The sequence below is a fragment of the Globicephala melas genome, chromosome 1 (assembly GCF_963455315.2).
Source record: "Globicephala melas chromosome 1, mGloMel1.2, whole genome shotgun sequence".
Taxonomy (NCBI): Eukaryota; Metazoa; Chordata; class Mammalia; order Artiodactyla; family Delphinidae; genus Globicephala; species Globicephala melas.
Window position 1 is genome coordinate 109,378,044 of NC_083314.1, and position 14,898 is coordinate 109,392,941.

Sequence of the window (14,898 nt, forward strand, 5' to 3'; positions counted from 1 at the left end):
TCTACTGAGGTGCCTCAATGTCTATCGTTTCTTAAGTTTCTCTGTCACAACAGCATGATTTTTTTTTATACACAGATTTTGGCTGTAGTTTTCTAACATGTGAGGGCATATAACATATACAAGTCAGGAATTGTTGATCTATTATTAGCACATTTTTGCGGTACATCCTCAAAGGACTTTTTCTTTCAAGTTTATTGCTCAAGCATAAGGGCCTGTCTCCCTTCTCTGGCACTAGGTTTATGCTAATTATTCTAGAGAGGATGCTCCTAGTATTCCTGTCCAGCTCTGCAGAGTGCTGTGGTTAATCTCTGATGCTACTAAAGAGAGATCATTTGCTGCTGGCCGCTTTTTCTACTTTTTGCAGGGGAGATCTGATTTTTATCACCTTGTCGTTAATTATCCCACACAAAGCTTTCCTCCATCAGTTTATGATCCAGTTTTAAATGACAGTTTGTACAATTGTTTTTATTATTAAAAGAGTCAATGAATTCTTAGAGCTGCTGAAGCACATTGATGCATTCACTCAACACACATTTCTTGAGCGTTAGGTCTAAGACACAAAGGTGGGTACAAAGATGTCTCACACACAGATCCTGCCTTTTAGCAACCTGAAGTCTTGAATGGGCCATGAGATATGTTCTTAACATTTGCTTCCACACACTGTGGTTAGTTAAGTGTCAACAAAGAGGTAATACTAATTGTTTTGGTAGTTCATAAGGTCCCAGGTTCCAGATACCGCAGGATTAAATTCTTTTTCTTAACTCTGGCAAGTCTGAAGCTTAAATCTCAGAAGGCTGACATTTGCAGTAATGCTCAATTTAGGTCAATACTGACTTCAAGTCTTACACAGTGGATCCTAGCAAGAAAACACTGCAAGGGGCTACACTCCCCCGTGCTGTCTCTATATCTGCCACACTGGCCTCTTGTGATTCCTTTGCCTGGAATGTTCTTCTCCCAGATACCCACATACCTCCCTCTCTCAGTTCCTTTAGTTCTGCTCCAATGTGACTTTTTCAGAGAGGACAACCCTACTTAAAGTAGGACCCCTGTCCCTCTCTCTCCTTACACTGCTTTTTCCTTACAAAGCACTTACATCTGACATTATATTTTAAATGTATCTTTATTTTTTGGGCAGGGCCTTGTCATTTTTATCACTGCCTAACCCCATTGCCTGGAACTATTTATTATATGTTAAAGACAAATGCGCATGGTTCTCTCTGAGGACACAGGGATTCTCCTTGTAGCCTCCCCTCCACCAGGCTATTCACTCTCTACAATGGGCATCTGCAATAATAGGAATCTCACTACCTAACATGACATTTTCAGAAAGTTGTTAACTTTTTGAAAGTTGAGATTGTATTGAGTGAAAATCTTCTTTCCTAAGACTTCTGTTGTTGGTTCTATTTGGTGTTCTAGGACACGTGGAATCAGTTTAAAACATCTACACTTTCCACATGGCAGCTCTCTGAGCATCTCCTGTCTGTTTTCATAGTCCCATCAATCTTCTCCACTTTAGGCTATACATACCTTCAGCCAGGTCTCATATAAGGGTTTTTGATCTCTCTTTTATGCTGGTCACAATCTCTTAAGTTATGGTGTAAAATACCCAGAAATTAGCACAGTATCTCTGTAATTCAAAGGTCTCAGTCCCTTTCCACAGCCGTTAAATGCTCACTGTACATTAGCACATGCCAAAAATGTCTCATCCACTTTTCCTCACTCACTCGTCCCTTCATTCCACAGAATGAACTCTGGTGAGCGCTTACACATGACCCACAGGACTGCTATTGTCTTTCATTCTGGGGATGTGGGAATGAACCCTACAGACGAGGCCTGGCCTTATAAAGTTTCTATTCCTAACAATTAGAGGTAATTCTTCCAACTAGAGTTTTGTTTTTGAAACAGAGGGATGCTAAATCTTAGAGCTAACAATTTACCCACTTGTGAAATCTAGAGTTAGGAAATTTCCTGCTTGTGAAATAGAATATTTGCACAGAGATTTATAAATTTACAACTGGAAAAGGGATGAGAATTAGATGGAGCTTCTGAAGAAATTAGTTCATATAGTCAAAGTGTTTTGTTGTGTGTGCGGTGGGATTGCAGACCCTCGGGGCAGAGGGCTGAACTCTCCATATTTCTCAAGGTACAGTATGTTATCAGGTCCTGCAAAACCCCTCCCTCCCCATCGCCTTCATCTCCTCTTCCTCCTCTGTTTCTTTTCTTTCCTTTTATCACCTTACACCATTCTATTCCTCTTCACCACCATAAGTGAGCACTCTTCAAATAAATTTTGGTATGTGTTCACCAAGTTGCTTTTTCTTAAAAAAAAATCTAACTAGACTTTGCTTAATATTGCTTTGAATTTATAAACTAATTTGTGAGGACTGAACATCTTTGTAATATCAAGTTTGTGCCATCCAAAGACATACAATGTCTTTCCATTTATTCAAATTGTCTTATATGTCATTGACTAGGCATTTAAAAGTTTTTAAGTTCTTGTGTATTCTTTTTTTTTTTTTACTTTATAAACTTATTTATTTATTTATTTTTGGCTGCGTTGGGTCTTTGTTGCTGCGCGCGGGCTTTCTCTACTTGCGGTGAGCGGGGGCTACTCTTCGTTATGTGCGCGGGCTTCTCACTGCCGTGGCTTCTCTTGTTGCGGAGCGTGGGCTCTAGGTGCGCGGGCTTCAGTAGTTGGGGTGCACAGGCTCAGCAGTTGTGGCCCGTGGGCTCTAGAGCGCAGGCTCAGTAGCTGTGGCGCACAGGCTTAGTTGCTCCACGGCATGTGGGATCTTCTCAGACCAGGGCTCGAACCCGTGTCCCCTGCATTGGCAGGCGGATTCTTAACCACTGTGCCACCAGGGAAGTCTCTGTGTATTCTTGATTAGCTTAATTCCTAGATATCTGATAGTTTTTGTTGCCATTCTGAGTGGTATCTTATTTTTTGTTAAATCTTTTAGTTGGTATGTATCTTTCTAGTTGGGAGTGTTTTATTTCATAGTTTAAAAATTAGACACAAAACAATAACACTAGATTTAAAGAAAAACTATATGAAGGCCAGATGTCCCAAAACAATAGGGATTATAAAATAATAAAAATGCAGGATTTTACAAGAAAACAGTAGTATAGGGGACAAAGGAGCAGCGCTCATTATTTATATTAAATAGAAGACTCCAGATATAACCTAGACACTTACTAGCCTTGTAATTAAAATGCAGTGCCAGTGTTGGCCTAATCCTTAGCACAGGGTCACTGTATGGTTGGGAGGATCCAGATGTGGTCAGTGTTCTCAGCGAAATGGGAAAGAAGGGCCTTGGAGAGGAACCAAGCGAGGACAGAAGAATTCAAGTGGATCTGTTCGCCTGATAGGATGAGAGGATCGGGGAGGGTCTCCAAATCAGGGGTCCTGATTAGAAATACAAGATTATCTCCCTCCATATCATGATAAACCCACTTAATAGAGATTTTTAAACATGGATTTTGGTGATTTACAGTACAGGATCCACAACAGAGACTAAATATACAGTAAATCTCATTTGCTTCACGTAGGAAAAAAATCCAGTACTCTGTCAGTGCTTTATTATTTGAGGGAAAAGATGTATTATTAAATAATCAATGGCAACATGGTCATAACAATCCATAATAGTGAAATAAAAGGAAATGTTCCCCATTCACTGACTGGCATTGGACGGCATCCGATGATCTAAGAAAAGCATTTAGATTCATGCCCTGTGTTAAACCCAAGCAAGCGAGGTGAAAGGCACTCATATATTATTCTTGTGGCCAGGAATTCACTGCACATTAAGTTGTCAAGGTGATAGATGACAAGAAATAAAGTTCTAGGGAAGAAAAAAGTATCAGTTTGAATAAACCACCATAACAAGGAAGTCCTAACCGAGGCATATTTTTGTTACTAGATGTAACAGGGATTCTGAAGTAGTGTTTCTCTCACAGCATCTACCACCATCCCTACAGAGATGCGAAAGGTTTTCTTTAAAATTATGTTCACCATCAAGTGATTTTTGTTTCATATTCCCCAAAGACTGAAGTAGAATATTGACATGTCGTGGGTACACAGAAACTTTATAAAACATATCGTAGATGAGGTCTTCATTTTAAGCCTACCCATTGGTGCTATCTGCTGTTTCATTAGCATTCTGAATTTCACCTTAAACAACAGGCTAATCTAAGTACGAATTTCTGAGTCTCCATCTGTAAATTCGGATCTGGCAAAAGAAAAAGATCTACTAGAGATCCCGGTTAGTATGGGACAGAGGACTGGGGGAGAGAGGTATTATAGAAGCAAGGATTCAGGGCACATTATCAAAATGAACTACTCTGAAATCCCTGTGTGGTCTATAATTTTTACCACCTGTGCTTTTCAGTGAACTGCCTGTGAGCATTATCGGTTGAAGGCCATGTGCCATGGCGTTGATGCTGATGGTTCTAAATCAGAGAAGCAGTTGAGTATGTACCAAAAATAAAAGTGGGGATTAACTCCAACCAAGCAGCTCAGATGCACCAAACTCTTGTCCAGTGTGATCCTGCTGGCGCCAGCCAGTTTGCTCCTGGTGACTAGCTTAGTCCACAAGGAATTTTTTTTTTGGTAGGTGGTTTCAAGTCATTGAAATCATTCCCTTGGCTTCCCCCCCACCCAATTCAGAAAGCAGGAAATGTCTTTCCTGTGTAGCAGTCACAGAGCAGTCCCCTAGGGTTTTGAGGGGGCTTGTCTTCCAGTTCCTGCTTCTGGTTTCTAACTGTTAACTCTATATTTGGTAATGGCCTGACGATGGGCTGTTGTGGATTTGGTCATCATAAGATAACCTGGAGTCACGGAGCAGAGATCTAAAGCAATCTTATTTCTCCAGGAAGCAACGTGTTGACCTTTCAGGATTTCGTCTATTTTATTGAGTGTTTTGAGTAGCTGAATAATGTTGTCTATTTATAGCACAAGATTGGGTGTTTACGCTATGGGTCCTTGAGGGTCTGTGACTGTACAGAAATAGGATACGTACACTCTCCTGGTTTACAATGAGTTTATATTTGTTTCTTTGTTTCTTTCTGATGTAATCTAAGGAATGCTCTTTATGCATGCTCTTATCCCATGGCAGCCTTGAAAATAGCTACTTGCTCAGAAACGAATAAATATTTGTCAGATGAGTAAGACAAGTGTTGACTTTAATCCTTTTACATCAGGGCAAGAAAGAATCAACATCCCATTGATAGTCGATGACTTCCTCCTTCCCCCAGTATCTTTAAAGCTACATAGTGTTAAACCTATAGGCACACAATCTTTTAGGAATAAAGAGATAATGAAATAGTGTTTGCCATTGGAAGAAGCCATTTAGAAAAGAGTCAAAAACGATTGGATTCCTATTTTACCACCAGAGTGCTCTTCTAACCCTACTTAGATTTTGGTTTGTCGTGTTTTCAAACCCCAAGCGTTAACTTGTTTTGTAAGTAAGATCAGAATGACTGCACTTTCATTTCACAAAAGGAAAATCAAGGCATAAAAACATATTTTGATTATTGTAAGATCACCTTGGAAATGGGAAAGGATTTTGAGCTTCACAGAGAACCTTTTGTTTATGAAGTTATCAGTCATTAAACCAATTTCAGAGGATTATCATAAGAGAGCTAAAATAAGAGATTAAATTCTCCCCCTTGGAAACATTACTTTCGTTTGTAATATGAATACTGAGTGGTTTTACTTTCTTTAGTAATTTATATCTTATTTCTTGTCTCTTCAATGTTCACTATAGGTTGGAAGTTTTTTTTTTTTAATAGCAGGTGTATAGTGAATAATCTTTTAGAGAATCTAAGCTGTAATTCAGAAAATCAATTCTTTTTATAACTTCCTATTTTCTCTTTTAGTCATTTTGCACTTGTTTTTATACTTAAAATCCTGTTTTACGAGCCAAAATTTGGCCACAGGATCTGTGCAACTGTAATGATTCCATAATATCCCACAGCAGGGTGCACAGGGGTGAAAGCCACATGCTGGAGAACTGACCTGAGATCTGAACGCTCGCTGCATCCCTCTTGGCTTTGGGGGCATTGCGTAACCTTTCAGATGAGAATTCTCACCTGAAAGATGGGACTAATCTACTCCCCAAGGGTCCTTCTGGGAGCTAAATAAAGTACATAAGGATTCTACACACAGGTAGCACAGGTTCCTTACCAGTATCACTCAATGCGAGTGCTATTGGCATCCTGGATTCTGTGGGAATGCCCCACCCAGTGCAGGATGCCCCCGAAAATGCCATGAGGACCCATAATGAGGGCTTTGTGAAATGATCGCACTAAATCTATTGCTGATTTTTTCTTCCATTCCTCTTTTTTAAAAATGTATATTTTGGATTTGTATACTCATTCTTTGAGAATTAGCTCAAATTCACCTCCTCAAGTCCCTAACTTCCAGTAGCTGAGATGACATCATATTTAATGCTCTTGAAATCTATCACCATAAAGGCGCTTACACACCAAATGGCACTGCTTCTGTATTTGTACAGTCTGTAGACTATTAGCAGTCTGACGGCAGGGGCTGTACTGTATTTTTCTTTCAGTGTTTCGAGCACCCCACGTAATGCCTGACATATCTCGGGTGCTTAGGGATGTTTGTTGAACAAATGGTCCATCCCATATGAATTCTGAGCCTGGTAACCTTCGTATTCTGATGGAATCTTCCTTTGGGGTATTTCACATTTTTTAGAATCTTGACATCTCATACTACACTTCCTGTACCCAGTCAACTGGCGTCCATATTCTTCTTAAAGGCTGTAAGGATAAAACAGGCCTGTGTGTGAGGTGTCCAGATTAGGTCACCCATCTGAGGAGCAGGTACTAAGCGTGCTGGGCAGGGTGCTAAGTGGGATGCTTCTGTGCAGCAGAGAGACATGACGGGGGCTGTGCTCCAGGAAGAGGGTTCTGACCAGGGCTCAGGAAGAGATGCTTAAGTTGTTCTTGAATCCCCTTCTGAACTCACTGTGGCCACATCCCTAAATGATGTTCATCATAGACATTTTCATAGGTCCACACTATCATTTTCATTTATTTTGTTCCAAGTTAGCTACTAGTTCTTATAGATTCTCTGTGTGGTTTCTCTTTTCTGCATTTCATCCTGCTATGAAATAAGTAAACAAGAGAAACGACTACATACTCCAATATAAAATTAAAAATTTAAAAAAAAAAAAGGAGAAACGACTCCTGTGCTTGTTCATAAGCGGGTCCTGTGGCAGTGCTGGTGCTGCGCGTGGCACAGTAATAAAGACAGACACAGAGTCCTCCTGCAGATCTATGTCACCTCCCTCTGCTATTTCCCAAACTTGCCACTCCAAACTTCGCCCTTCTCTACTACCTACCTTGTTGCCCCATCCTGCTACCTCCCTTACCTCACAATCTCTCAGCAGATGTGTCACTTACTATTTCACAGAAGCTACAAGGCACACACTCCCGTCTTACTGTGCCTCTCCTCTCCTGCAATAAAATGCATCTGTAGCCATCGTTACTATTCTTGTGGAAGGTACACCCTCCACCCAAATCAAGGATAATCCCACCTGGATCCTGGATCCATCACATCCTTCCTCCTGACCATTCTTCTCTTACCCTGAACTACCGGGTCTTATATCCAACCGCTCACTTCTCCACTTGGATATCTAACATATTTCAAACTCAACAGGCTCAAAAACAAACTTTTTCCAAGTGGCTCAGGCCCCAAAATCTTAAGAGTCATTCTTGATTTCTCTTTTTCTCTCATACATATCACTCACGCTCAGTTCAATCTTCTAGCAAGTCTTAATGTTTTTTCCTTCAAAATATATCCAGAACCACAGCTTCAGTCCTGGTTCAAGCCATCTGATTCATATCTTCCCTGGATTATTGCACTAGCCTTCTCAGTAATCTCCCTGCTTCAGCTCTTGCCCCCCCCCCATACTGTATTCTCAACACCTAGAGTGGTCTTGTCAAAACCTAAGTCAGATAATGCCAACCCTCCAAACATGTCCCACCCTTGTCAGAGCAAGGACAGAACCTTTACAGGGGCCTCCAGGCCCTACATGATCCGGCAGCTGTTACCTCTCAGGCCTCGTTCTTCTACCACTCTTCTCCTCACTCTGCTGTAGCCCACTGGCCACCTGGCTTTTCCCTCAACATGCGAGGAATACCCATGCTTCAGGCCTGCAACATCACCAGGGGTCTTCCTAGGATCATCTCAACATTCAAACTTATAGTATTATCATAAACCTCATTTGGTAACAGAATCATTGGAAAGAAACAGGATTGGAGTCACAGCTTGTCAGCCAGGCAGCATCAGACTCTCTCCCTTTGGGGGAATCTTCACAACTGCCTGTGTGGTGGTCCACACCGCTGCCCAGGAGCTAGTCTCTCCCTAAGCTTCTCCACGATCATCTCAGATGCAAGAAAAAGAGATCCACTGTAGGCAGATTCCGGATTTACTCTGGCTTTGATGCCTTATGCTCCAAAGGAGCCAATAGCTCTTGTAACTCAGTAGATACACCTTCCATATATCAAGGGACATGCCCAGTTACAAGTGTCACCACAGTCACAGAAATCCCATCTATGGCTTCCTAACCAGGCGCTTATCATTCTCCCAGCCCAGATGCAGTTGACCAATCAGCAGCCATTTATGCCATAAGCAATGTTGCCTAGTAACACAGTTAATATTCTACCTTTATCAGGCTCCCAGGGAAGCTGAGCTAGAAAGCTGAGAAAGCCAAATGTCAAATTCTCCTGCAGAAGGGGAGGGGTCCTGTGACTGCTTTGTTCATCGTGTCTCTTACTCTTTCTGTTCCCTCTGTCTGGATGGCTCCTCCTGGGACATCTGCAAGGCCCGCTTCCGTGACATCTGCAAGGCCCGCTGCCGCACCGACTTCAGTTCCCTCCTCAAAAGTCACCTCCCAGTGAGGCCACCCTATTTGAGAACCACAACTCTTAATCTCACCTGCTGTGATCTCCTACCGTCCTCGTATGCTTTATTTTCTTTTTCATTGTCCTTATTACCTTCTAACATATATAATTTACCAACTGATTTTGCTTATTTTGCTTGTTTTTTCCCCCACAGAATTTAAGTTCTTTAAGGCTGGGATATTTGTCTTTTATTTCTTTCCTCCGGCACTGATAATGCTTGGCCCCTAGAACAGTGCCTGGCACACAGTAGATTCTTCAACAACTATTTGTTTTATTTATGAATGAATTAATGCCCTTTCTCTCTTCCAAACTCTAGTTTTTCATTGGCATCCTTTTTTTTGGTGGGGGGAGGAGGGCAAGATATTTTCAGCCCACAAATAAAAAGCAGCATGGTGTTAGGGATTAAGGATAGGGACTTTGGGGCCAAACTGCTTGGACTTCAGTAAGGGTTTTGCTACTCACCTTGGAAGTTTCTCTAATCTCTCTGTGCCTTAGTTTTGCATCTATAAACGGGGATGATAATAGTATATCCTAGGGTTGGCATGAGGATGAAATGATTTAAAACATGTGTAAAGTGTTCAGAAGAGTGCCTGACACGTAGGAAGCACTAGATGTTAACTATTATTAAAATCAACATTAAAAAGGTCTTTATTTCTCCTCTGCACCACTTCTAGCTATTTCCCTCTCTCCTGGCTCTCCTTCCTCTCAGATGATCTACTTGAAAGTTCCATAAGCCTTTAACTCCAATTCACTTTTCCAACCAGTGACACTAAGATTTCTAATGCCCTATTTACTGCTTTTCTCCCCTTAGCCCGTGAGTTAGTTGAACCACCTGCCATCACTGACCACACCTGAACCCCTCCTCTCTCTTGGTTTCCCCCCATCCTTATGGCTGCCCCTACTCAGCCTTCTCCAGAGGAGTCTCCTTTTCATTCATTCACTCTTTACTGTTATTCCTGACATCATCTCACCAACCACATTCTCCTGGGGTGACTCCATTCCCGGGCATGGCTTCAACTCTCATGCTGATGACACCCAAAGGGTGTCAATCCTAATGACTGTTTCCTAGAGACGTCATGTCCTTTCTCATAACCATGACTTGGAGCTTTCCTTCCTCTTCCTGGCACTTTCTTCATCCCCAGCTCCCTTTTCCTGACTGGTTCTCAAGTTTTAATATACCATTTCTCTTGTTCCTCTCCTTTGGACTTGCATAGAGCTTTTCAGAAAAAAAAAAAACAACTCTAGCACAGTATAACCTTTTCTGTTGTTTGTTTATTTAGTTTCCCCCTAGAAATGAACTGCTTACAGGTATATATGTCCTCAAAGTATGGTGCCTGATACATAGGTTTGCAAAAAATCTGGATTCAATATATGAATATACAGTATCTATATAGAACAATTTATGATTCAGGTACAATTTAACTCAGAACTAAGCATTGGGTAAGATAATATCTCATCAAAATGTCAGTCCTCCCAGAAAATCTTATCAGGGGTAAATATAAGAGATAAAGAAAAACATTCCATTTTAACAATATAAATGGCACTCTGGCTATACATAATATATTTTGCTATATTCTATATTTTGCTGTGGGTATAAAATCAACTTTGAAAGATAAAGGGCTCCCTTTGATGTTTGTGACATCAAATATTACTTGACTATAGTCAACTGCTCTTTGAGCTCTGTTAAATCTTACAAGTACCGTATTTACCTAATTAGGAAAGTTTGGGAAATCAGGCTTCAGGCTCCCTGCCATGATTACAAACACCATGCATAAGTACAGAAGAGCAACTAATACATACATGGTTAAAAATCACACACTCTTTTTAAAGAGGTTTCAACGGCTTAGTGACTTGCTCTGGCTCTGTTTTTTTTTTTTTTTTTTTTTTTTTCGGTACGCGGGCCTCTCACTGTTGTGGCCTCTCCCGTTGCGGAGCACAGGCTCCGGACGCGCAGGCTCAGCGGCCATGGTTCACGGGCCCAGCCAATCCGCGGCATGTGGGATCTTCCCGGACTGGGGCACGAACTCGCGTCCCCTGCATCGGCAGGCGGACTCTCAACCACTGCGCCACCAGGGAAGCCCCTGGCTCTGTTTTGACATGAGTCTAGGGACCTACCTGCAAAGTGCATCCGAACACACCGATCATCAGCATGGCCACGGACAAGTAATCGGTAAATACATCCCACCATGGCTTCAGAACCCGGAAGGCAGGCTGCTGCTCAGAGAACTGCCGGAACTCTGTCACCGGAATCATGTTTCTGAGAAAAGAGAGATTACTGGTGAATTAATTTATCCTTATGCACAACATACTGCATTGTTAACAGCATTTGAAATTCTGCTTCAACTCGTCGGATTCAGTGGTCGGAATCAGTCCAGGAGCTGTCACAGCACCTCAGAGTTTGAACGAGCTATTGAGAAATCCACCAATTGAGGAAATAAGGAGCCCCATGTCGAAAAATCAAGTACCTTTGCTAACTCTTGTCTAACCAGTGGGTGCCCTTTAGCTCCACATGGACCAGAGAGAGCATGACCAGAGCCACCCGTTATTGCCTGGTCTCCCTTCCCCTAAACAGAGCACAAAGATGGCAGAAAGAGCAGAGCCCATCCTTTAAAATGTTTTTGCTATTTATCTTATCATCTTGGGTTTTTGCTTCAAACTATTTTTTTAAGTGTATCCTCAGCATTGGTTTGTATTAATTATTTACTAAGCCCTATTTGTAAAGCCTTTTGCTTGCTCCCTGGGGAAGGCAAACGACTTTGCCACTGGTCCTCTTCTTGTAAAAGGGACAATCTCATTGTGGGGAGGAGGTGTTGGGGAGAACTTCAATTTTTTTTTTTTGCCCTCCCTCTTTTTTTGGTTCCTGTGCTTTTGACTTGATTTTTTTCTCTATTTCCTAAATTTCACTGTGAACCTCAAACTTATCCTCTGACAGTTTTCTCTGGAAACACCAACTCTATCTAAATGACAGAGGATAAATGAATAAGGTGCACTGAGGCTCTGGGAAAAGGGGAAAAGAGACACATCCTTTTCTTAGCCTGTGTTGTCCTTTCTTATCGCTCAGTCCCACTGCCTGTATTATGATCTAAGACTTGAAGGTAACCATCCAGCTACAGGGAGAAGGAATATTCTTTCCTTATCTCATGGCAAGGAATAAGGGTGGCCAGTGAGGGCCAAAAAGACAGTTTCTCTCCCTTTTGCCATCTTTGGATCCAATAATCTTGCTTTTTCCACCTGCCCTTGTTATTTAGTCTGATTAAAGGCAGGGAAAAGCTACATTTGGTGCTCATTCTTCCAAGCCTTTTTGTTTCCTGGATCTTCTCTTCCCTAATAGTGAATTAAAGGCTGTACAATAAACAGCCTAAAGAAAACCAGAGCCTCTTCTTTGAGTTCACTGCTGTTTATCTTTGGAAACTATTATAATGTGTTCCATTCCATCTCACTGCTTTATCTGACTTTTTCTTAAGCAGTCTTCCTTAACATGACGTTGAAAATTCAACCGCTTCATGCTGCTTTCACCTATGACCTACCTACTCGACATCTTTGCAGCATTTGATATGATTGCCTCATTTTATTGAAACACAACTTTCCTTTTCTTCTTCTTCTTTTTTTTTTTTTGCAGCACGTGGGCCTCTCACTGTTGTGGCACCTCCCGTTGCAGAGCACAGGCTCCGGACGCGCAGGCTCAGCGGCCATGGCTCACGGGCTCAGCCGCTCCGCGGCATGTGGGATCTTCCCGGACCGGGGCACGAACCCGCGTCCCCTGCATCGACAGGTGGACTCTCAACCACTGCGCCACCAGGGAAGCCCCCCTTTTCTTCTTTTTTTTTTTAATGTTTATTTATTTTTGGCTGCGCCAGGTCTTAGTTGTGGCACTCGGGCTTTTCGTTGTTGTGGCATGAGGACTTCTTAGTTGTGGCACGCAAACTCTTAGTTGCAGCATGCACGTGGGATCTAGTTCTCCAACCAGGGATGGAACCAGGGTCCCCTGCATTGGGAGTGCGGAGTCCTACCCACTGGACCACCATGAAAAGTCCCAAAACACAACTTTCTTAACTCTACTTTGTTACCACCACTGGGCTGGAAGTTTCTTGAAGGGGGAAAACCTATATGTTATGCATATGTGTGTTCTCAAAACATATGTTGCAGGCAAGCCACCCAAGCTAAATGAAAAACTTCACTTATTCCTAGTGTTATTAGCATTTCAGATTAGTCCAAAGTTTGATTTTCCTGACCTTTCACGACCTTTTTCTTCTCAATGGATCATTATAATCTCATGGCCCCAAATGTTTTCTCGTCACAGCTATCCAGTGGCGGTCACAGACAGGCACGAACTCATCTTAACTTCCACATTCTGCCTAAAAGCTACTGTCTTGTTCTATTTTGCACCTCTACCACTTACCACAGTGCCTGGAAAACAAGAGGCCCTGAACAACTGTCTGTTAAATTGATGGGTGAATTCGGATGCTTGTTCGTGGAGCAATGCTCACTCAATCAGATTGGGGGGGACCCTAGCCAGCTACAGTGACAGCACTAACAAGTATGGTGCCTGTGCTGTAGTCTACATCCTTTGATAGATTTAGTTATTGTCTCCTTCATGATAACTTCCTGTACATCTTGGAGGGAATTGGGCTTGTTCTTTGAAGCAAGGAACAATTTCAGGAATAAAATATACCAATGTGTATTTTATTGAGAGCTGTGTTCTCAAACTTTTTGACCTCAGGATCCTTTCATGTTCTAAAATGTAGTGAGGAGGACCTCAAAGAGCACTTTTTAGGTGGGTGATACCTATCAATACTGGCCACATGAGAAATTAAAACCAAGAAATTTCAAAAATATATATTAACTCACTTAAAAATAACAAAACCATTACAAGTTAACATAAATTGTTATTACAAAAAATAACTATATTCTCCAACACAAAAACAATTAATGAGAATAATAGCATTGTTTTATATTTTTGTAAATCTCTTTAAAAGCTGGCTTAATAGAATATAGCTGGATTCTCATATCTGCTTATTCAATCTGCTGAGATTTTTTTTTTTTTTTTTGCTGTACGCGGGCCTCTCACTGTTGTGGCTTCAATGAACTTTTCAAACTCCTTGATGTTAAAACTCATTCGTCAGGGAGGACCTTCAAGATGGTGGAGAAGTAAGACATGGAGATCACCTTCCCCCCCACAACTACATCAAAAATACATCTACATGTGGAACCACTCCTATAGAACACCTACTGAACGCTGGCAGAAGACCTCAGACTTCCCAAAAGGCAAGAAACTCCACAAGTACCTGGGTACGGAAAAAGAAAAAAGGAAAAACAGAGACAAAAGAATAGGGACAGGACCTGCACCAGTGGGAAGGAGCTGTGAAGGAGGAAAGGTTTCCACACACTAGGAAGCTCCTTCGCGGGCGGAGACTGCGGGTGGCGGAGGGGGACAGCTTCGGAGCCACGGAGGAGAGCACAGCAACAGGGGTGCGGAGGGCAAAGCGAAGAGATTCCCTCACAGAGGATCGGTGCCGACCGGCACTCACCAGCCTGAGAGGCTTGTCTGCTCACCCGCCAGGGCGGGCGGGGCTGGGAGCTGAGGCTCGGGCTTCGGTTGGAGCGCAGGGAGAGGGCTGGGGTTGGCAGCGTAAACACAGCCTGCAGGGGGCTAGTGCGCTACAGCTACCAGGGAGGGAGTCCGGGAGAAAGTCTGGACTTACAGAAGAGGCAAGAGACCATTGTTTCCGGGTTCGCGAGGAGAGGGGATTAAAAGCGCCACTTGAAGGCGCAACAGAAACGGGTGCGAGCCGCGGCTAGCAGCCGGGACCCCACAGACGGGCATGAGATGCTAAGGCCGCTGCTGCCGCCACCAAGAAGCCTGTGTGCGAGCACAGGTCACTATCCACACCTCCCCTCCTGGGAGCCTGTGCAGCCCGCCACTGCAGGGTCCCGTGATCCAGGGACAACTTCCCCGGGAGAACGCACGGCGTG

At 42.7% G+C, this 14,898-nt stretch overlaps 1 protein-coding gene across 3 annotated transcripts in view; it reads right to left on the reverse strand.

Annotated features, from left to right (window-relative positions):
• The window catches only part of LRRC8C (leucine rich repeat containing 8 VRAC subunit C), a 91,692-nt gene that overhangs the window by 22,737 nt on the left and 54,057 nt on the right, over positions 1-14,898 (reverse strand). For all 3 annotated transcript variants that reach the window (XM_030868609.3, XM_060303065.2, XM_030868610.3), the window contains exon 2: positions 11,041-11,182. In XM_030868609.3, coding sequence (XP_030724469.1) covers positions 11,041-11,178 — 138 coding nt within the window. In that variant the 5' untranslated portion in view covers positions 11,179-11,182. The remainder of the gene's footprint in view (positions 1-11,040; positions 11,183-14,898) is intronic.